Genomic DNA, 23382 nt, shown 5'->3' with positions numbered 1-23382 from the left:
ATTCTCTCTTAATATAACTTATTTTATTGTTTTATTAAATTTTATGTAAATATAATATAAATAATTAAATATATATAACTTAATTTATATATGGTCTAATAGTTTCAAACACCACATTGAAATAGGTAAAATGACTCAATCCAATTACTTGTAGTAATTAGGCATAGTATTTCCTAATTTTTTTAGATTTTTTTCATTTTTTTTCTGTTTTTTCATTAAAAAAAGGCCAAAACAATACGTGATGGCAATTGCGAATATGTGATCACGCATGCAAATGGCATATGTTGGTTGCATACGATTGCATATGCAATTTGACAATTGGTTAAGGGCCATGAATGTCTCCACATCACAGAAGTGGAGGGCACTATGCAATTTCTGAACCAAGCAGGTCCCAGAAAAATCAGAACCTTCAGTCCACCGATTGAGAGATTCTAATGTGTTCCTAGTGAACCAGTTTTCATTGAGGATCCTCATAGCCTACCCCTAAGTTGTGAGCATTTCTTCATCCCCACTAAAATCACTAGTTTCCATTTGTTTTTTAGTCCACTACCGCAAATCCTCCAACTTCGCCTGTTGAAGTCAATCTTTGTAATCAATACAACCTTCAAACTTTCTCACAAAATGCCCTTTATAATGTTTTAATAACAGTTCACGCTCCTTTAATAATCTTTTTTATGGTTATGCCTGCGATGATAGGTGAATCTGGTAATTGGTTTGTTCTGATTCTGATAGGTGCACCTGACATGGCATTTCCACGATCAAATAATATTTCATTCTGGTTATTGCCACTAAGTCTTTTGCTCCTATTTAGCCCAGCCTTAGTAGAAGTGGATAGCAGCACTGGGCGGACTATCTATCTGTCCTTAAGTGGTATTACCAGCCATTATGGAGGAGCAGTTGATTCAGCAATTTCTAGTCCTCATCTACCGGGTGTTTGTACAAGAACCTTACAAAAGCAAATATACCAAGCTTGCTGATTTCCTTGTTTCTTGGTATAACCAATTCATTACTTTTCCATATTTTTCAAACAGTGAAGCAAAATCTTCAACTATCCATGCAGTGCAGATCAAAACCCGCATGAAAGTAGAGCATGGGCCTCTACAGCTATCTATTGAACAATGTTTTCTCACTGTAGTCCCATCACATTCAACCACTGGAGACCTTTTGAGTCTCCTTCACCACCAGATGCCTACATGTCAATTACACCTTCACCACCTTTCATTGAAAAAAAAAAAAAAAATGCAAAGTTCAATCTAGGAACTAATTATATGTTATTAATCCAGTGAATTTAGATGAACATTTACTAAAAGTGTAGATTTTGTTTCTAACTAGTTAAAAAAAATATTCTCTCTTTATCTTCCTCTTCATCATGTCACCATCACCCATCAATCACCAGCAATCAACATTGAGTCACTGTTTGGCTAGTGAGCGCACTGGTCTCCATTCAATTAGTGTCCACCATTCAATTAGTGTCCAAAATGTTGTTGTTCTTGATGATGACGAAGCTAGATGATGATGACAATGACAACAAAGATGAGGACATGACGATGATGATGATGATGATGATGATGCAAATTAAACTATCATCGTGGGCCTCACATTGGATGGATCATAATCCAACAACAACAACAACATTACAACAATAATAAGAATAACAAAAGTTGAGATGGCAGATTGGTGATCATCTGATAAATAATATCCTTCACCATTAAATACCAATATCAGAACAGCACATCTATCTAACAACATAATTCAAAGTAATTCCAGATGAGCAGAGTTCAAAATTTGTATAGGTAGAGTTCAACTTTGTAAGAGATGAGAGGAGGTCATTTTCCCAAATTATTTTGATATTCTTCCTTTTCTCATTGGACAGCTTTTTATATTGTTGCAATGCATGTAACCGTATTAGTTTTATCTTATACTTGGCAGAGGTGGTGGTTCTTTTGTTTTTTTTTTGGGTAGTGTTATACAAGACTATAGTCTCTACATTCCGCTGGAATTTCAGTTTGAGTAGATGGGGCAATGGTATAGTGTTCCAAGCCAAAGACATGATTGGCCCCAATCTGGGGCCCATGCAATTGTACATGGGAGATTCCCGACCCTTTAATTGGTGGACAACAAATGCATAGTTAAGTAACAGAGCAATGGTTCACATTCAATAGGATAAAGAAAAAAGAAAAGAAAAAAGGGAAATCTGACAAGATATCCAACGCTTTGGATCTTCCAATCTGCATGGGCCATCCAAAGTCAGACTAATGATATCAATGATGGACCACTGAACCATGGGACCCACCTTTTCAAATTGGAAACCAAAGCACACAGTTATAACTCCGTGCCAAGGTTTGATACATTCTCTTGTTTGCCTTGGACATGATTATGGTTATGGCTCACTGTCCATTATTTTCATGGTGGCGGGTCATCGTCATATGTGCATTGGGTCTTAACTGTTCAAAATCATGGTGCCTATTAAGGATGGAACATTAACCTGGAAGTCAAAAGTGATCAACCCATTCAAGTGTAGCAATCACAGGGAACAGTTAAGATGATGTAAAAACAATATGATCAGCAGTCCTAGTCAATGGATGAAATCAGAAGATTGTCCCGTCAGTTTGAATTTTGTGCTTTGCTCCATCCAACATGAACTGGACGATTTGTTACCGTACCATTTGGAAATGGTGGTCAACTCAATTTTGTAGGCCCATTCATCACATGGGTGCATACCAAGAAAAACTGCTGGAGAATGAGAAGCATAAATGACCCTGGAATGGCTTCTGCAAGTTGGGCATGTGTAAGAGAGGAATCCACAACAGAACAGGAGAAAATAGAGTACAGATAATTGCAACTCAGTTCACTGCACGGAAATGCTGACTAACAGAAGCATAGCTCGGGACTTGATCAACTGCAAAATGTAAAGGTAATAAGAGAGCATATTTTGGGCATCTACTGAATTTTTCAGGTAATTCGATGGAAAGAGAATCGAAGCCTACCATCTCCCCAGGAGCCCATCGTCAAAGGCGAAGACAAAATCTTTTGTGCCAATGTGGCAAGATCATCAAGAGTCAGTTCATCTATAGCCCTCAAGAAATGCTGCACTGGTTTCCTATAACACAAGCAGCACTTTTGAGTTACAAGATATCCCACTGCTATTCAAATATGAATGAGAACAGATAAATGGGATCTAGTCATCCTTAAATAAATACAGAAGAAACTGAATGATCAACACTTCTCTACATCGATAATGCAAATAGATACAGACCTATTGGCCCAGGCCCTTTACTTTCAGCATGGGTCCTGATCTATCGGGTGTTTGTATAAGAACCTTAATCAATATGAATGCTTTGATTTGAATCACAGTGGGTGTAGCTAACGTATGAGAATCATCAACCACATGCAGTTGTATCAAACTACAGGACCAAATCATGCCCAAACACACCCAATCCAATAAAAGAGATTCTTCTACTAGAAACAAAAGGAAGAAAAAGTGCAACAACCAGCGAATAATCGAAGCTCTCACCAGTTTTGATGGCTTGGATCATACGTGTGTGCAAACATGCAATTGCACAAACCCTAGCCCAAGGCTTGTAGAAAAGATAAGAAAATGTCCCAAAAGCTGTTGAACAATTTTTCTGAGTCTTATATGAAAAGGAACAAAAGAAAAGCCCTAGAATTAATCTGGGCCTTACATCAAACATGACTATGGGCTGCATGTTATAATCTCAGCCCTACAATCTTATTTTAAAGGGAAAAGACTGAAATACCCCGATCCACTTAAGTGAGACAAGCAAAGGAAAAAAAACAAAAATTCGGCCAAAAATAAACAAAAAATTGTAACTTAAAGAAAATGCCTAAACCGAAAGTATACCACGGGTGCCATAATGCATGGTCCATCGATGAGCCTGTGAGTTTGGCCCATTATGGAAGATATTTGGGCCCCTTTCCACACTCTAATCCATGCCAAAACTCCTATGCAAGTAAATCAGCCCGATCCATCAGCATTAGGTAGTTCACATCCTCATTAACAGTACATACTACTTCTATTTGAGAGTTTACATTTACATTTGGGTGACCACCAAGGTATTCAAAATTGGTTACATAATGGCCGTAATCAAGGTGTCCCGTATCGGTATCGGTTGGCGTAACGGTGCCCTCCGAAACCGATACGGATACGGGGGCGTAACGGCGATACGGGGCGTAACGGCCCGTAACGGCGCAAATTTTTTTTTTTGCCAAAAAAATATGAAAAAATATGGATTAAATCCAGAATATTCTAAGCATTCCAAATATGCATTCATTTATAAATTGGAACATGTTTATGATAGTGTAACGGTCCACTCTTTGGTGAGAAGTTGTATCAGATTGTCTGATTAATTTTTTAACCAGGTAACTTGAATTTGACTACAAAATTCATATATTTAATTTTTTAAATATGTAATTTATATACTTAACATCTTGATATCATTTCTCCCAATAGTTCTTTAAAAAAATGAAATTAAATTCAGGTAGATGGCGTTGCCAATTTGGGGCTGACTTGGAGGACCAATTTATTCTCCAAATCTGCCTCAAATTCATGCCATTATTGTCATTATCCCACTTATAAATTGGTGGACATTTATTGGATAGTGAATCATAAATAAAAAATAAAAAATCAAAAGGCCCTATTTTAAAAAATAAAAGTTCACAAATTAACAATTAAAACTATTCAAATAATTTGATTTTGGCACTGTGAGTTAGCAATTGCAGTGCATAATTTAATTGTCAAATTTTAAGTTAATATATGTCTCGTGTACAATTTTTTAAGGCTTGAATTAGGAGGGACTCGGATGTAAAGTGCAGCACACGTGTCAAAGTTTTTTGGGCCTCACCCGTGATGAATGTGTTCTATCTACACCATCCATCCATTTTGCCAAATAATTTTAGGGCATGAGCCCAAAAATGAGGCACATCCAAAGCTCGGGTAGATTGCATCGTAAGAAACAATAATAATTAAACGTTCACCGTTAAAAATTTATTGGGGGCTAAAAAAGTTTTAGATCAAGCTAACATGTGTGTTTTCCCTTCATCCACGTCAATGTGACCCAATTAACAAGTTAGATTGAAAATAAACATTACAGTGGACTTTAGGAAATTTTTAATGGTGAGCATTCTATAACCACTATTTCCTATGGTGTGGTCCACCTGAGATTTGGATATTACTAATTTTTTGAATCCTGACTTAAAATGACGTGGCAAAATGGATGGACGATATGCATAAAATATATACATTATGGTGAGGCCCACTCGGGTCTGATCTGATTGGATGGAAAATAAACGTTACCGTGCGCCCTAAAAATTATTTAACCGTGAAAATCATTATCCCTACTGCTATTTTTGGTGTGGTCCAGATGATCTCTGGATATAATTCATTTTTTGGCTGGTGCTCTAAACTGATCTCTGAAAATAGGTGAACGGTGTAGATGTAATAAATACATCACTGTGGAGCCCATATAACTTTGATCTCCTTTGAACCGTTCGTACAACTCGAAGCTCGAGGAGTGTCAGCGCTCGTCTTTGCGTGACACGTACCTACAGCAGTCAGCCGCTGCAAATAAAAAAAAAATGGAGAGAGAGGGAAACGAAAAGAAAAAAAGAGGGAAAGAAAGAAAAGAAAAAAAGAGGGAAAGGGGGAAAGAAGAGATTGAGAGAGAGAGAGAGAGAGAGAGAGGAAGAAGAAGAAGAACAGGAGAAGAAGAAGAAGAAGAAGAAGAAGAAAGAGAAGAAGAAGAAGAAAAGAAAGGAAAAAAAGGTAAGGTTTTTTTTTTTTTGTTTTTTGTTTTTTTTTTTTTTTTCAGGGCCCGTAACAGCCGTTACGGGTCTGTAACGGCCGTTATGGCCCGTCATTACGGTCACAGAATTCCATAACGGCCGTTTCGACCCCGTATCGCGTAATGGGTCCCACCGTTACCGTTACGGCCGATACGTAACCGATTTGGGATACCCTGGCCGTAATACATAACGGCCATAATAGCCATTAAGTAATGGCAACAGTACAACCTGCTATGTGATACGAGGCTGTAACACCCTGTTTCGATTTTTTTAGCGTAACAGGACATTATGGGGGTGTAACATCCATTACAACATCGTAACGGTTAGCACGTGAGGGTAAAAAAACAGCTCCTTTTTTTAGTAAAAAAGGGGGTGTTGTTTGGTGTTTTTTACACCTCTCTCTCTCTCTCTCTCTCTCTCTCTCTCTCTCTCTATATATATATATATATATATTCATTTTTGAAGTGAATCTAAGGAGATTTTGACCATTCTTGTGCAATTTAAGTTGATTAAAACACGAAATCTAATTGTTTGGAAAAAAAAAAAAAAAAAAACCGAAACTCCGGGGTTTGAGTATGGAGAAATTCAAAAAAAAAAAAAAAGGTAAAATCCATTTTTTTAATTCTTTCTTGCTAGAAATGTTTAGATTCAACCTTACATCACCAATCAACCAGATCTTGCTAGCTTTTGTAGTCAATTTGGCTTTGATCTTCTAATTTTTCAATTTTATTTTTTTTTATTTTTTTTTTGAATTTTGTATTTTGGCTATTTTTACATAATTTTCAGCAAAACTCAATTTGTTCTTTTAGTATGGATTTAGAATACATTCACATTCTTTAGATTGACACATGCATGCAATAAATCAGAGTTTTCTCGGCTAATTTTAGAATGAATAGTACCAATTTTAATTTTCAATTTTCTTATAATTACTCAAGGTAGATTATGTCAAATGCTTCAAGATATGCATTAGTGAGATGAATCCTATAGATTGCATGAAGTTGGGGCAGATTTGGAGGTATTCAAGCGGTCACCCAAATCGGTGGTGCTATTCATCCGAATTTCATTTTAAATTTCTGGTTTGTATTTGTTTAAGATCATGTTGTTCTTATATATTTATATACTTGGTTCCTTTGGAGTTGTGGTGACTTGTGTTGTGAGCAGGAAAAATGGTGGCCCAACTAGGAAATCAGATATTGGATAGCAGCATTGTAAGAGACTGGGGGGGAGTTGGCACTCCATGTAATACAACTATTGTGGTAGGTTAATAACTGGACAAATCACACGAGTTAAACAATATTTGGCATATCAAGAGAGGCAAGTCACAAGGTGCCCAAGCATGCCAAGAGAGGTGATGCAGATGGTGTGGCAGAAGTCAGAAGAAGATGAATGGAAAAAAAGATGGCATATAGAAGAAAAAGTAGGATCCTCCCAATGCAGGCTGAGCAAAGGTATTTGGACCTTTTTATATGGGCTTTGGTGATGATGAGAATGTTGAGTTCAGTGATAATTTAGATAACGAGGTGGCAATGGTGAGGAGAGAGCATATGCACAGCTCGTGACGATGAAAAATGTCGGCGCATGTTTCATGAGGGGTCCATTCATAACGTGGGGGGCACTGGGAATGGGAGTGGGAGTAAGGCTGAGAGTGCGAGTTGGAGTTGGGGCTAGGAGTGGGAGTAGGAGTGGGTTGGGGGTGAGAGTGGGGGGAGGTGTGGGAGTGGGAGTCGGGGTATGTTTGGTGGTTTCTGGCATGCCTTTAGCTGGCAAGAGACTTCACTTGCTCCCTCCACGGTTGATGATATAGATGTGGTGAAGCCAGGGAGACCCTCATGTAATATGATTCTGTTTAAGAAAGACAATAAAACAAAGGAGGTTAAAACAAATGTGAGGTAAAATTGCAGTTGAGAAGCTTGGTAGGAGAGCAGCCAAGCTATTCATATGTGGTAACATAACTCCAAATGTTGCCAATTCCACCTATTAGCAAGTAGTGGCATGCAATAACAGAGGTAGGTGAAGAAGTCAAGGCAACAACTTGTGATATCATAGCGACATGGATAACGGCGAAATACTGAAATGTGAGGGTGTATGTAGCCACCTTTGGACCGATATGGCAAAGTAGAGGATGTACTATTATGTGCAATGGTTGAACTAGCCCAACTAGACATAGCATACTAAATTTTAGTGTACTACCACTTAGGAACGGTGTTCCATAAATCAATTGATACATCCGAGGCAACGAAAAATGCAAATTGTATTTTCACCCTTATGAATAGGATGATAGATAAAATTGGAGAGCAAAATGTGGTACAAATCGTAACCGACAATGAAGTAACACATATATCAGCGAGAAGAATGTTGGAGAAGTGAAATTTTTTATTTCGGTCACCATGTGCAGCCAACTATGTCAATCTTATATTAAAAGATATTAGAAAGAAGAATCTATTGTTGCAAAATTAGTTGAAAGGGTAAGGCAAGTCACGACATTCATCTACAATCATAACCAAGTAGTCATAATAATGAGGAAGTTCACAAAAGGGAGAGGGTTACTTAGGCCTACGATGACTTGATTTGCAAAAGTTTGTCGTCCGTAAGAGTTTGTAAAAGCACTAGGGATAGCTAAGCGAGATGTTTGCTTTTCGGGAGTAGCTCAACACAAAGCATGGGCAAAAGACAACCAAGACGTCGATTAAGGTTGTGCAAACCATAAAAGACAACAGATGCTGGAATGTCCAAAAAATCCTCAAGAAGATGAAACCAACAATGAAAGTCATTCGTCTTATAGAATCCAACAAAATACCTATCATGGGCTTCCTTTATGATACCATAGATAAAGCAAAGCTTTCTATTCATCGTGATTGTGATAATTATAAAGATTATTGGAAGATGGTCGACAAATGTTAGAAGAATCAGCTTCACCACGACCTTCATGTAGTAGGTAATGTCTCATTCTAGTAACGTCTCATGCACATTCATTATGCATTTATTGTTATTATTTATTACTAAATTATTTTTATATATAATCATTAAAGTCTTTTTTTTTTTTTACACATGCACCCGACACACACCCACGCACACCGTAGTGGGATTTCACCACCTATGGGTATCAAACCCAAGACCTCGTGTTGAAACTCCTCAGAGTCTACCACTGAGGTAAGGACTCGAACCCAACCATTAAAGTCTTTGTTTTCATTATTGAAATGCAGGATACTATTTAAATCCGAGATACCGATATACTACATTTGGCAAGGATGAAGAAGTTTGTGTTAGACTGAAAAATATGATAAAGAGATTAGAAGCTTACTTATATTTGTAGATAAGGGAGTTGAACCAAGCGACTACAAATCTTTAATTTTGTCATTTCGATGTTTAAAACAATGTACATGTTTTGGTGTACTATCCTCAATTGGAAATATATGGACTTCACATGGGCAACTTCTACAATGCACTTGCATAAAAGGCAATCTTTCAAACACCTCTAATAAGAGACTAATATTTTATTACTATTACATAATCGTAAAAATTGTATTATTAGTAATATAAAGTGGTGCATTTGACAATTTACTATTACGTGTAATGTAAGATATTTTTTTCCATACAATTGATTGGTGGCTTCATTTTGCAAAAAGTAAAAAGGCTCTCAAAATAATAATAGTGAAAGTTTTGAACCAAACAACTTCCTCTAGCTTCCTCTAGCTACAAACCTAATTGAAGAAGATGACTTTTATCCAATAAACTTGGACAACATTTATGGTAAAGAGGACCCACTTCTACCATAGAACAAAGAGAGCAACAGGTAGAACATAGTGAGGAAGTCGAGGTGCATGACTCACTAATACGTGCGGAGTACAAGAGAGTCGTGCAACTATCTTGGAGCTGAAGAGGGTTATAGAATATTTGACCGAAGGAAAGAGTGGCAACAATGAAACTAAGACAGATGATAATGGCGATAATGATGATGATGATGCACTAGCCGGTTCTGCTTCTAGTGTTGCTTGGCACATGCGGGTATGGTCATCAACAAAGTACGAGGCCAATGAGCATCAACAAAGCATAGATCGAACTAATGTGTACGAATTCATGAAACCACCAGCAAAGGGAGGAGCATCTTGGGGAGTCCGCACCAGTGGCACTGGAGAAAATAGAGCACCAGGACATCAAATGGCTCACAAATATAGATATTGAATATGACCATGGATAGTATCTGGAGCCTACTTAAGCACTTTCGTGTTGGATTAGTACTGAATATGATCCATATAAAGCACATCGATACGAGGGATATAAATATCCAGATCCGGATCTAAGTCATTCGGCATCTCAGTCTCAGCAGATCTAAGTAAAGGTCATTGTCAATTGGCCTAAGCTGTGTACCATACACGACGTGAGAAGCTTTCACGGCCTAGGTACGTTCTATCAACGGTTCATCCATGGATTTAACTCAATTATGGCTCCCATCACATATTGCATACGAAAAGGAGAGTTTCAAAGGACTAAAGCTGTGGCGTGGGCTTTCTTAGAAATTAAAAAGAAGATGACGGAAGCATCAGTCATGCATCTACTTGACTTTGCCAAAGTCTTTAAGGTAGCATGTGACGTGTCAGGAATTATCATAGGCTGTGTTAAGCCAAGAGGGACATCCTGTGGCTTTTTCTAGTGAAAAGTTGAACGAGGCTAAACAACGCTACTCCACTTATGACAATGAGTTCTTTACGGTTGTGCAATCAATGCATCATTGGGGGCATTATTTATTACCGCAAGAATTCATCATGTTCTCTGATCATGAGGCCTTGAAATGTTTGAGCTCTCAAAAGAAGTTGGGCCCTAGGCATGCCAAGTGAGCACAGTTTCTTCAAGATTACACGTTTGTGCTTAAGCACAAGGCCGGAAAAGAGAATAAGGTAGCTGACGCACTTAGTTGTCGTGTCATGACGCTGCGGTCTATGAGCATTAAAGTTATAGGCTTTAAGCAACTCAAGGGGGAGTACTCAAACTATCCTAATTTTGGGATCATTTATGTGTCATTGTCTAGTGACCCGCCCTCGAAGAGTGCAGAGTTCATCCTTACAGATGGATATCTTTTTAGAAAAGACAAGCTCTGTATATCCCACGCATATCCCTCTGTGATTTTCTAGTTTGGGAGTTGCATGCTGGAGGGATGACAGGTCACTTTGGTCAAGATAAAACAGTTGCCCTTGTGTATGATCGTTTCTATTAGCCTAATCTCAATCTCCAGCAAGATGTGGCTAAGATTGTAGGGCAGTGTCGGACATGTCAACTGGCAAAGCAAAGAAAACAAAATACAGGTTTATATACTCATTTGTCAATTCCACATGCCTCGTGGCAAGATGTCAGTATAGACTTCATGCTTGGACTTCCCAAGACTATTCGTAAGCACGATTCCATACTCGTGGTTGTTGATCGATTTTCTAAAATGACCTATTTCATACCCTATTATAAGACCTCAATTGCCTCCCACGTTGCCAAGTTATTCTTTCAGGAGGTTATGCGACTTCATGGAGTACCTAGATCCATCGTGTCTGACAGAGATACTATGTTGACTAGTTATTTTTGGAAGACTATCTGGCATCTTTTGGGTACGAGACTTCAATTTTCTTCAACATATCATATCTAGTTGGATGGTCAAACAGAGGTAGTGAACTGTAGCCTTGAGAATTTGTTAAGATGTCTAGTTGGAGACCACCACAAGACCTAGGACATTGTTCTTCCCATAGCAGAGTTCGCATATAATTCTTCAGTGAACAAGTCCATAGGAATGAGCTCGTTCAAAATTGTTTTAGGTCTTAGACCCCGAGCCCCCATAGAGTTGATCCCCATGACTACCCCACAGCGTCCTTCAGAGTTAGGAGAGTCCTTTGCCCAACATATACATGCATTGCAAAGTGAGATCAGGAGGAAGATTAATTCAAGTAATGAACATTATAAACTCTCTGCTGACATTCACAGGAGATTTAGGGGATTTCAACCTAGGTATGACGTCATGGTTTGTATTAGGTCTGATTGGTTTCACCAGGATCCGTGAAGAAGTTTCATGCTCGTAGCATGGGCCCACATAAAATTGTGAAAAGGTTAGAATCTAATGCTTATGTTATTGATATCCCTGCTACCATGGGCATCAGTTCCACATTTAATGTGGAAGATCTAATTCCCTATCATGGGTCATCACCTCTATCTATTGGTTCTCATGTTTCTTACCAGACCCTCCTATATATGGACCTTGGCCACACAGCTTGACCATCTTGTACCCATCTTACATTCTCTTCCACCTGCACTAAGAATAGACAAGATAGAGGAAATTTTGGACTTTGAGCCGGTTTCCACTCGTTCTGGGGGTTTCTAAAAATTTCTAGTCAAATGGAGGAATATGCCCATTACAGATAACTCTTGGATCATTGAGATAGAGCTGCAGCGCTCGACCCCGATTTGCTTGAGAGATACAAAAGTTCACTTTCGCCAGTGGAGAATTCTTCATACCCGAAGAGAATTGATGCGGACATCAGTGATGCACCCTTTAGAGTGTACCAGAGGAGGAGGCGTCACCGACAGAGTACCGGAGCGGATGAATTGATGTGGATGGATGTCGGGTCCATCGGACCCATTTTCTTACACCCTACAAGTGCAGGAGCGGCATGACCGCACCATGACTGCAGGCCCATGGGGTGGATTTCACACCCTGTCGCACGGGTGTTTTAGTTTTAAGCGTTTTTTTGTTCTTTTCCTTATTTTCAAGGGCTTTAGTGCACTTTTTTTTTTTTTTGTCTTTTTATGATTTTCCTTGTTTTCAAGGGCTTTAGTGCACTTTTACTTTTTCCATAGCTTATATATACACTGCGAGAAACCCAATTCCATTTATTGAATGAATGAGAATTTGTATGTTTTCTTCCTCTTTTACCAAAGAAATTAGGGTTTCAAGATCGGCCCTTAGGTGTTAAGGATTCCATCCTGGTTTCAAATTTTTCTTCTTTCTAGATCTTCGAAGTGCAGGAAAATGTAAGAATCATCCGTCTTCTTTTCTTTGATGCCCTAGAATCCGTACTTTCTTTCATCTCGAACCCATCTCTTCTCCATCTCTTTCATTCCTCTTTGGATATTCCTTTTTGATTTGAACGGAAAAGAGAGATTGCTAATCAGGAGAATCAGATCCAAACTTGACTGTGTACTAGTTTATGCTAGATCAAGGATATCCCCATATCCATAGGTCCTCCATTTTTACTGTTTACGTGATTTTATGCTAAGGGACATGATCCTGATGGAATGATTTCATCTCTACGTTGAGATTTGCTTAATCGACGTGATTAATAACAGTTAGTTGATTGATTTTATTATTTGAATCTCTTCAACCTGATTACACATGCATTTATGGTTAGGCCATCACATGTCCCTGCATCACTATCACTTAACTTTATTATGGGCAAGATTGCGGTTTTGTTAATTGTGATTGGACGACAAAGAGCACTCTTGCAAAATGGCAATTTTTTTAATTACAAGTAAAAAATCAATGGGAACTCTTACAATCCGATAATGGCATATCTGAAACTTTCTAAACTTTAAAGTGCATGTGTTCGCATGATCTGCTGTGATAGAAATGTGGCCCATCTTTTATGAAACTTGAACATGTGTCTCATCTTTTGGACATGTGTCTCTTCTTTTCTTTATTTCCTTGACACGTGTAACATAGTTGACATGTGTCTCAAGGGGGATTGATAGCTCTTTCATGAGGAAGCTAGTAAAACATAGGGTTTGCAACATAAATGAGAATTAGTGTGTCTTGTTGTAAGGCATATGGTTGATCTAGCATATAAAAACCATAGTAACTTTTAGGTTAGCCTTCACCATGCTCAAACACTCATCTTCAGCCACTAGAGGAAGATGGAGGCAGGTCTAAACCTGAAGAAACTGATCAGCTGGAATATGAAGCATGCAAACTCCAAAGCTAATGGGTGGCTCCTTCATTTTCTGCATGTTCTAAAGAAAAATTCAGCAAGACTAGCTTTGACCATTGTTGTGCTCTAGATTTCAAGTTCTTCGTGTTCATTTCCCACAATTATTACTTCAATACAAGCAGTTAGCACCTGATCCTCTCCCTGAATATTTTATTCTTTTGCAATGACAACAAATTTGTGAAACATTAAAAACAGTGGAAAATCCATCCATACTACATGTTTCAAAGTGAAGAAGAACAGCATGAATACTTCAAAATCTAGCATGTAATGTTGAACTATTCTTGCGATAATCCCACTATCTTTTTTTCTCAATAAAAATATCTCATAAGAACCATTCAAACCAGGCCTGGAACTAAGCGGGAACTTCAATGAAATAGCAGCAAAATATACACTGAAAGCTTTGTCAGCTAGATGATAAATATTATTTTCTGAGATGCATCTATTGTAAAGAGGTGTCCATAATATAAACCAACTCTAAAGAAGCATGCATGCCATTGAAATGTCACCAATTCACCTGCAAATCAACTGTTGAATGGTAATATGACAGACTGAAATTATTAATTGTTGGATAAGGTGGTGGAACAAGCAGCCTAGAAATAAGAAGCTTACCGGCACCCATATGTCAATATTTGTCTACCAATATCCTCTGTAACAATCATCTGGAATAGTGGAAAAGGAAAAAAAAAAAAAAAATCTTATAATCACTCGTAAGCCAACCCATTCAGGAATGTGAAAACAACAACATTTCTCTTACTCTGGACTCCAGATTCATAAAAACAGCTAATTTGGTAGCATTTTTGGCTCGATGTAGTTCCAGCTCAGTAACTGACAAGAAAATTCTTATTCAGAAATGTCTCGAATAGGGGATTAGGATGGGAATGATCAGCGATTCATAACGCCAATCCCATATAGATAGGAGAAGGCTAAGCTGTTGATGATGATGTTAAGCAACATGTGAGACCAAAAAAGGATGTATAGTACTTAGAATAGCAAGAATCATAAGTTATAAATAAAACTACAAGTCAATAACTACCCTGCCCAGGAGTTGCGATAGCTAGTAACTCGTCCGCCGCTACCTCAACAGCTTGTTCCACAAAATCTGAGCCCTGTAATAGTTTTGTCAATGAAAGAAGTAAGCTTACGAATTTCTTTTTTTACGAAGAAAAGTTTAGGGTAACTGCAAAATAAAAATGGTGTCAAAATGAACTATAACATTAGCTATAATGTCAGCTTTTCAGTATAACTATAGGGGATTAGCCTCAAATTTCCATTTTTCGCTATAACATCAGCTATTTGGAATGATATGCTTGGAAAAATGAACTTTAAACCTATAAAATACTGACCAAATTAGATTTAATAAACTGAATGAAGAACCCAGGGGACTAGTTCCAAGACCTTGTAACAGAAACATAATCGGCTGAGAGGTGTGGGCCTTTTTAAGAAACTTCAGTTGTTAAAAGGTAAATTGAAGCATTGCAGAAAGAATCAGCAAGGGAAAGTCAAAGTTAGAAAAGTTCTCCTATGTGAAATTTTGCAGGTTGAAAAGAACAAGGAAATGATTCCTCTTTCTCCAAATCGAAGAGGGATAAGATCAAGAAAGATTTTCATGATGTCTTAGGAATGGAGAAATCATTTGGAAACAAAAACCTTGGGCTACCTAACTAAAAGAAGAGGATGAATACTAATATTTTCCATAATTTGCAAAAGATAGGACAAATATTCCATCAAAACACTACCATGAAAAGGGTGGTTCTTCTAGATAATCTAGTAAAATCAATAGGAAATTGTGAAATTTTTTCACAAAACTCTGTAAAGAAGAAGCTATCACTCACAAAAATCTGGATGCTTGATTCGATTCAATTTCATTTGATTAAAACGATTTTCAACGATGAAGTGGTTGGTACCATGAAAGGGTTGGGAAGATGAAGCATGGGATCTGAATGGTTGTATTTCTGGTTTCTGCTAGTAGTGTTGGGAAATTGTTGGAGGTGACCCTATGGTGGTTCTTAAAGAGTTCTAAGACAGCTAGATGGAATCTTGGGATGAATGGATGCAACTTTAATCACCAATCATTCCAAAGGGGGAAGGTGCTGTGGTTAAAAGTTTATCAGCCAATAAGCCCCATCTAAAACATGCAGAAAATCAAAGGCAAGTTGGTGACTAGCGAATTGCAAGAAGTTAATCATATCATTTCCTCATTCCCTACTCAGGAGTTTTCCCCTCCACCTTTGGCACGTGCATGTGATGAGAACCGTTTGGAGTCCAGACAGCTGGAGTTAGCAAGGATGGAGAACACCTGGCATAAAAGCAATTTTCAAAATTCAAATCAATCGACCAAAATGATGTCTTCATCATCCCCTCTGGGTACAAAGTCAAAGCTTGGATATGAGATCAGCAAGGATCACATAACAGGGGAGGCAACCTCCCCATCATTTCTCATATAGTAAGATTTTCAGTTTGGTGAGAGGAAACAATAAGCAATAGTTTTCAACAAGGAGGAGGCAATACTGAGTTCAATTTATTGAATAAGTAGGAGCTTTTTGCTTTGAGGATGCATACATCTGTAGGCACAGTTTCTTTCGAGTATGTGAATTGATTATGATGCTCAGATTGTTAACATCATTGATGAGGGCAGTCCTCCATTATTTAAGAGACCTTAATTCGGCCCCTTCGAAGGCTATTATTTGCCCGTAACGTGTCCGCAAAAAAGGTGTTCAACTCAATTCTTCAAGGTTTTCATTCTGGGAAAGTGAGTTTTGGAGGTTTCTACTCACAGTGGCAGCATGGCTTTAATCAACATTGTGGAAAAGACGACAGTAGGTGAAGAGCAACTCTGAAAGTGACCTCCTCGGCAGGGGAACACAGACCTTAGGTTGATGAATAGAGGGAGATCCCCAAGCAAATAAAGAAATTAAGGATTTCCACGTGGAAAGTCAAGAAGACGGGAGTAGTCATCAATAAGGTTTTGGGTTCATCTTCACCAGGTGAGTTGGTTTCAGTGTTCGAGTTGTCGGTATCGCTACAAGTTTCGCTGCCCAGAGACAAAAATATAATATCGTTATCGCCAATAATATCGCCGATAACCAGAAATGAGGGAAAAACAGGGGAAACATGAGGAAAACGGTGGATTTTTCAATGAAACTTCAAGAGATGCCTAAATACAAATATTTGCATATTTAAGAATAAAAAAATTGCACAAAGAATGCATACACAATAAGTTTTCATTTAATGGAGCCTAAAAGCATGCACTACCGGAAGATATCATTCCAATAGTAATCAAAATGGTTTTATATAATAAAAATGCAACCACTATATAATAATTAAGACATGTAAAAGTAAATGAACTAAAAAAATACACATTTCTAGCCACCCCTTATCTCCACGTATAGTCATGCGGCCACTAAGGGCCTGTTTGTTTTTCAAAGAAATGGGAAATACCCGGGTAAATGGTAATAATTATTTCCATCAGTAGTTGCCGCACACTTCCCCGTAACAGATTTGACGGCCTACTTTTTGGAGGTAAAAGTGGCAAATATTGTAAAAAATTTGTGGGTCCCACCATGATGCATATCATATATCCATACCGTTCATCAATTATGTTCGATAAATTTATGATATAAGCCAAAAAATGAGGCATATCCAATTCTCAAGTGGACCACGCCATAGAAAAATGTGAATTAAATACTTACCATTAAAAACTTCTTGGGGCCATTTTTTCTTTTGGTATGAGCCAGTTGAGTGTTGGATCTAACTCATTTTTCTCCTCATATCTCAAAATGTTGTGATAAAATGGATGGACGGAACAGATATATCATATACATCGAGATGGGGTCCTAAAATGGCCACTACTACTTTTGAACCGGTTTCCAAGAAGTGAAATCCCCGTGAATATTCAAACAGGCGAAACGGTAATAATCACCCATTTCCAGTGTATTTACCTTTTCCCGGTGAAACGATGAAAATCAAACAGGCCCTAAGAGTGCCACAATGTACAAATGGTGTATAAATGATGCAATTTTCATAAGATCCACCCTGTTTATCAACTACATTGCTTTATTTAAACCACTGAATTAAAACTGGTGTACACCCAATCGCTACCATGTGGTCCACATGAGATTTGGATCTGATTCATTTTTGTGATCATGCCCTAAAATGAGTTGAAATTTTTTGATGAACGACGTGGATATACAACACAGACATCAAGGTTGGCCCCATGGTTAGGGAAACACCCACTACGATGTTACCTGGGCAATACTAATCTGCCCGTGATAAAATTGATGTACACGACACACGTGTCAGCAAGGCACATAAGTGCAAGATGCAATCCATCCATTAGGTTGATCCAACCTTATACATGTTTTTCAAAAATAATTATGATCCAATCAACATGCGGGCCCCAACATGGGCCCCAACATGGGAAATAGGTGGACATTTAAAAAGCTTCACCCTAGTTGTTAGAGCTGTACATTTGTTTTGCAAAATGTGGCCCACTCAACCAGTACATCAAACTGATTCTTGAAATATGGCATCAATGTAGTGGCGCCTTTTTTATGATAGATTAGATCTTGGACATATCATGCCATGTAGGCACGTACATGGCGGCGTACATGAGCTTTTTGCACATGCGTGTGGCTTAGCAAGGCTCCATGGGCAAAACAAACCCTGCAAGGGTGCACTTTTCATGGGAGTTTTATGATTTGCAGCCCCTCCAATACATGTGGCAAAATGAAATTTCATTTGAGGGGCCGACCGTGATGTATGAGTTTATCAACAATGTCCATTTCATTTTAACATATCATTTTAGGATATAAGCCCCAAAATGAGGCAGATCCAAGGCTCAAGTGGACCAAACCATAGGAAGCAGCGGTGATAATGATGCCCACCATTGAAACCTTCTTATGGGCCCACTGTGATGTTTATTTGCCATCCAGCAAGTTCATAAGGTCACATAGACATGGATGAAGGCAAAACACAAGTATCAGCTTGATCCAAAACTTTTGCAGCTCCCAAGATGTTTTTAATGGTGGGATTTTAATCCTCACTATGTGGTCCACTTGAGCCTTGCATCTGCCTCATTTTTGGGCTTGTATTCTAAAATGATTAGTAAAAATGGGTGGACGGTGTTGATTAACATATACATCACGATAGGCCCCTTAGAGCCCCAGCCTATTCTGAGCACGGGATCCAGGGATCCACTGGAGTTGTGCCCTACTGAAGCCGCGTCCAGCTTTCCAGTGGACACAGTTTGGGCTAGGTGGCTACTGGCCAGTGCTTTGTGAGCCCCATCATGATGCATGCATTTTATCCACGCCGTCAATCCATCTTTCGATATCATTTTCGGGCTTCATCCAGAAAATGAGACAAATCTAAATTTCAAGTGGACCACACCAAAGGAAACAGTAGTGATTGAATGTCCACCACGAAAAACCTCCTAGGGACCACTAATGTTTATTTGACATCGATTAGGTCATACAGACATGGATCCATGTTTTAAATATTGTTATTGCGTAATGTATCACACCCTTGGGATACGGATACATATCAGTTATCGCATGAGATATATCGATTGTATCGCATAATGTATCGTTGTTGTTGGGAAACTTGGGAACATTAGGAAATTGGTTGAATTTTTCAATGAAACTTCAGGGATTGTTAAAAAAACACCAATACACACTTGGAACTCAAAACATTACAAAAAACTTTGCACATAATAAGGGTTTCCTTTGTATGGGGTCCTAATATATGCGCTTTCCAACGAAACTGATGCAAGTATATTCAAAGTCTATTCATATAATTTATAAACATAAGAAGACATGTATGGAAACACAAGTAATACATTTAAAAGCGAAAGAAGAATCACTAAATCATGTTACATAAATGTTTAATTTTGTGTTTGGATACAAAGATTGCAACTGATTTGTGAGAAATTAAGAATTTTAGATTTTTCTCAATTTTCCACAACTTGACTAATCTCTCCTAAATCTCAAAATCGAAGTACCAAATCCATGATTTTTCATAGAAAATATGAAGAATCATAGATTTGTAACCATTTGACACTGGTTTAACGTGATTTGCAACAAAAACATAGATCGAAAATCGAAAATGCTCACTGGATCGAATAGGTGGGATATATCAGCACTACATGTGCGTTTCGTATCACACAGGTGGGAAACAAGATATATCATGGGATATATCGGCTGATATCGTCGATATTTAAAACACCGACCTGGATGAACAGAAAAGACAAAAAAAAAAAAAACAAATATCCGCTTGATCCAAAACTTATGTGGCTCCTAAGTAGTTTTTAATGGTGGGCATTCAATTAACATTGTTTCCAACAATGTGGTCCACTCGATATTTGGATCTACCTCATTTTTTAGATTATAAAATAAAATGATCTAGAAAAATGGATGGATGGCGTGGATGAAACACATATATCATGGTGGGGCCCACAGAACACTGACAAGTAGCCATTCACTATTGGCTACGTTGCAAGTCTATCCGCGTCCTTTTCTAGCGAGGTGGGTGGGACGGAACCTGTCTGTGGGGCCTGCCTCAATGTACAGGTTGTATATCCACGTCGTCCGTCCGTTTTACCAGATCATTTTAAGGCATGGTCCAAAAAATGAAGCAGATTCAACACTCAAGTAGACCATTGACCGCACCACAAGAAGTAGTGGTAACGGACCATTAAAATCTTTTTGTGGGCCACCAAAGTTTTGGGTCAAGCTGATATTTATGTTTTTCCTTCATTCACTTGTGTGACCTTATGAACAGCTTGGATGGGAAATAAACATTACAGTGGACCCTAGCCCCTAGGAAGTTTTTAATGGTGGGTGTTCAACGACCATTGTTTCTTGTGGTGTGGTCCACCTGATTTCTAGATCTACTTCGTTTTTCGGCCCATGCCCTAAAATTACGTGGAAAAACTAATGGATGATGCAGATATATGACGCATACATTGATGTAGACCCCACACAGTCACACACATCACGGTTGTTGCGTCCATAAGAAATAAAAACGAAAGGGAAAGTGAGAGTCGAATCGTCAAAGCCGACCTTTTCAAAACCCTAAATCAGATTCTCTTTTGAATCAAAGCATTTTCAAGCCCGTTCAATGCAAAAAATCACGGATTCTTTGCAATAGGAGGAAATTTCGGTGGAAGATCTCCTATACCCTCGCCGAAATCCACAAATTTTCGAGTTTTTTCATACCTTCTAAGAACAGACTGTCGATCCACAATCCAAGCACCTCCAAAAGGAAAAAGGAATAAGGTATTTCCTATTTTTTTCAAGTATTTAATATGGACCTTGCTCGAATTTGTTGCTAGACGAAAATGCAGAAATTTTTCCCTTTCTGTCGACGATACTAGGGTGGTTGTTGGATAGAAACAGTAACGATAATTTGAAATTGTCGAAATATCCGAAAGAATCGATGAAAATTCATTAATATCCAAAAGAGAAACGAAATGTGGTGTTCGATATCGACAACCCAGCGATATCGAAAATATCGGCGACAATTTGATATTGTCGCTAATAATTTAAACATCGGTGGTTTCCATGCTTCCTTTAGCTCCATCTCTTGGAAGGAAATGACTTTTGCCGTGAGCAACAAATCGGAGAGAGAGAGAGAGAGAGAGAGAGAGAGAGAGAGAGAGAGAGAGGTCTCAAAAAAAAGGCATGACAAGAGGTTGACAAAGGCCTCATTCCAAAAAAGTTGCACGACAGTGTTTGGGAATAGAACAAGGGAGACAATGAAAGTAAAAGAGAGCAATTTGAATGTCTAGAGAGTATGGATGGAACAATAGATATAGGGGTCAAAGAAATCTACCTCTTAAGTAACAAAGTAGAAAAGCTATTAGGCTTGTTTCCACGATCAACTATGACAAGAGTAATGAGGCAACGAGAGGGAAAGTTACATCCTCAAATTCAGTTGGTGATCAGTGAAGGTTTTATCATGGAAAGTTAGCAATCCAGGTTTTGGCAAAGAACAGTTGTGAAATAAATCGCCAGAAATGTGAAAAATGGTATTATAGTCCTTCACAAGACTAAGCTTCAACATTTTGAGACATTAAGATAGAAAAAATCTGGGGTATAAGCAGTGTTCAAGTTATTGGTATCGCTACAAGTTTCGATGGCCAGGGATGTGGAAGCAATATCGTTATCACCGATAACTAGAAATGCAGGGAAACATGGGGAAAACTGTGGAATTTTTTAGTGAAACTTCAAGAGATGCTAAAATACACATATTTGCATATTTAGGAACTAAAAAAATTGCAAAAATAATACATAATAAGTTTCCATTTAATGGGGGACCTAAAAGCATGTGTTGTCGTAAGAAATCAGTCCAATAATAACCAAAATAAGTTTATATAATACAAATTGATGCGGGGGCATCTTGGTGGAATTCCAAGGATGCACCACATCTCCACACTAGGGTGGGGTGGCCCACGAGGTGGGGTTTGTGAGATGCAAAATGGCTACGGGGTAGGGTCCACTATGGGACCGTATGATTCGGGGACCCGTGTGACGCAAGGATTGCCCATGGGGAGGTCTCGCCTGGGTTTGCTTGGGAGAGCCCGCATATATGGATAAATTGGTCCTTCCCCATCAGCTTTAGCTTTTGGTGCACTAGTCGGTTGTCCGCAATCACAAATGCAAGCAACATACAATAACTAGGACATGCAAACATACATGAACTCAAACATGCATCCATATGTGATCTATATAATACAAATGCAAGTACCACCCATCCATGATCCATCTATGTAGCATACACATACAAACATACATTTCATGATTCATACAATCATGGGCCTATATTAAAAATTGAAATGGAGTGTTTTTTAGAAAATAGATTTTTGGCAATATCGATACATTGGTGATATTATCAAAATATCACCTCCATACTGGCAAGACAAGCCACACCTAGAATTTATACAGTCAAAAATATTGGTAATACATTGGCGATTCAAGCGACACCTTGAATTTATACAGTCAAAAATATTGGCGAGATGTTAGCGATACTTAGCAATATAGCATCAATACCTAGAATTTCCAATACTACCAGTGTTATGGGTATCACTAGGGCTGAAAGTCGGGCGGGTTGGGTCGAGTTGGTGCTCAACCCTAACCCAACCCAAGGTTCTTATACCTCAACCCTAACCCAACCCAACCCAATCTCGGGTTGGGAATTCTCAACCCAAGCCCAACCCAAGCGGGCTCGGTCGGGTTGATTGGGTTGGTCGGGTACATACATGCTAATATTTTCGTTATTACATTAGTTTATTATATTTCAATATAGGGCTTTTTTTTTGTATCTATGATTTTGTTAATTATATATGTGATTTTATTTTTTTTTACACACACTCACGTTGGTGGAATTTCACCACCTATGGTTACTCGAACCCTTGACTGGGTGTTGAAACTCCTAAGAGTCTACCACCCGAGCAAGAGTAAGGATCCTATATGTGATTATTCATTATAAAGAACTTCATTTTTTTTTCTTTAAAAAAACAAGCTAAAATATAGGACAACTACTCCTTTAAAAGTCATGTAGCATAGCACGAAGTCTATTTGGGAGAGAGAAATCTGGCAAATCTTGTTAGCTTGAGTCCTTGGAA

At 38.3% G+C, this 23382-nt stretch overlaps 1 protein-coding gene across 6 annotated transcripts in view; it reads right to left on the bottom strand.

Annotated features, from left to right (window-relative positions):
* Positions 1 to 2445: 2445 nt before the first annotated feature.
* The window catches only part of LOC131237399 (mitochondrial-processing peptidase subunit alpha-like), a 55254-nt gene continuing 34317 nt past the window's right edge, over positions 2446 to 23382 (bottom strand). For all 6 annotated transcript variants that reach the window (XM_058235133.1, XM_058235134.1, XM_058235135.1 and 3 more), the window contains 5 exons: positions 14794 to 14866; positions 14515 to 14585; positions 14370 to 14419; positions 2988 to 3100; positions 2446 to 2899 (listed from right to left, as the gene is read on the bottom strand). In XM_058235133.1, the coding sequence (XP_058091116.1) occupies positions 2844 to 2899; positions 2988 to 3100; positions 14370 to 14419; positions 14515 to 14585; positions 14794 to 14866 (363 nt within the window). In that variant the 3' untranslated portion in view covers positions 2446 to 2843. The remainder of the gene's footprint in view (positions 2900 to 2987; positions 3101 to 14369; positions 14420 to 14514; positions 14586 to 14793; positions 14867 to 23382) is intronic.

The sequence above is a fragment of the Magnolia sinica genome, chromosome 2 (genome assembly GCF_029962835.1).
Source record: "Magnolia sinica isolate HGM2019 chromosome 2, MsV1, whole genome shotgun sequence".
NCBI lineage: Eukaryota > Viridiplantae > Streptophyta > Magnoliopsida > Magnoliales > Magnoliaceae > Magnolia > Magnolia sinica.
The sequence above is the reverse complement of the archived record's forward strand: the minus strand, read 5'-3'. Positions and strand labels throughout refer to the sequence as shown.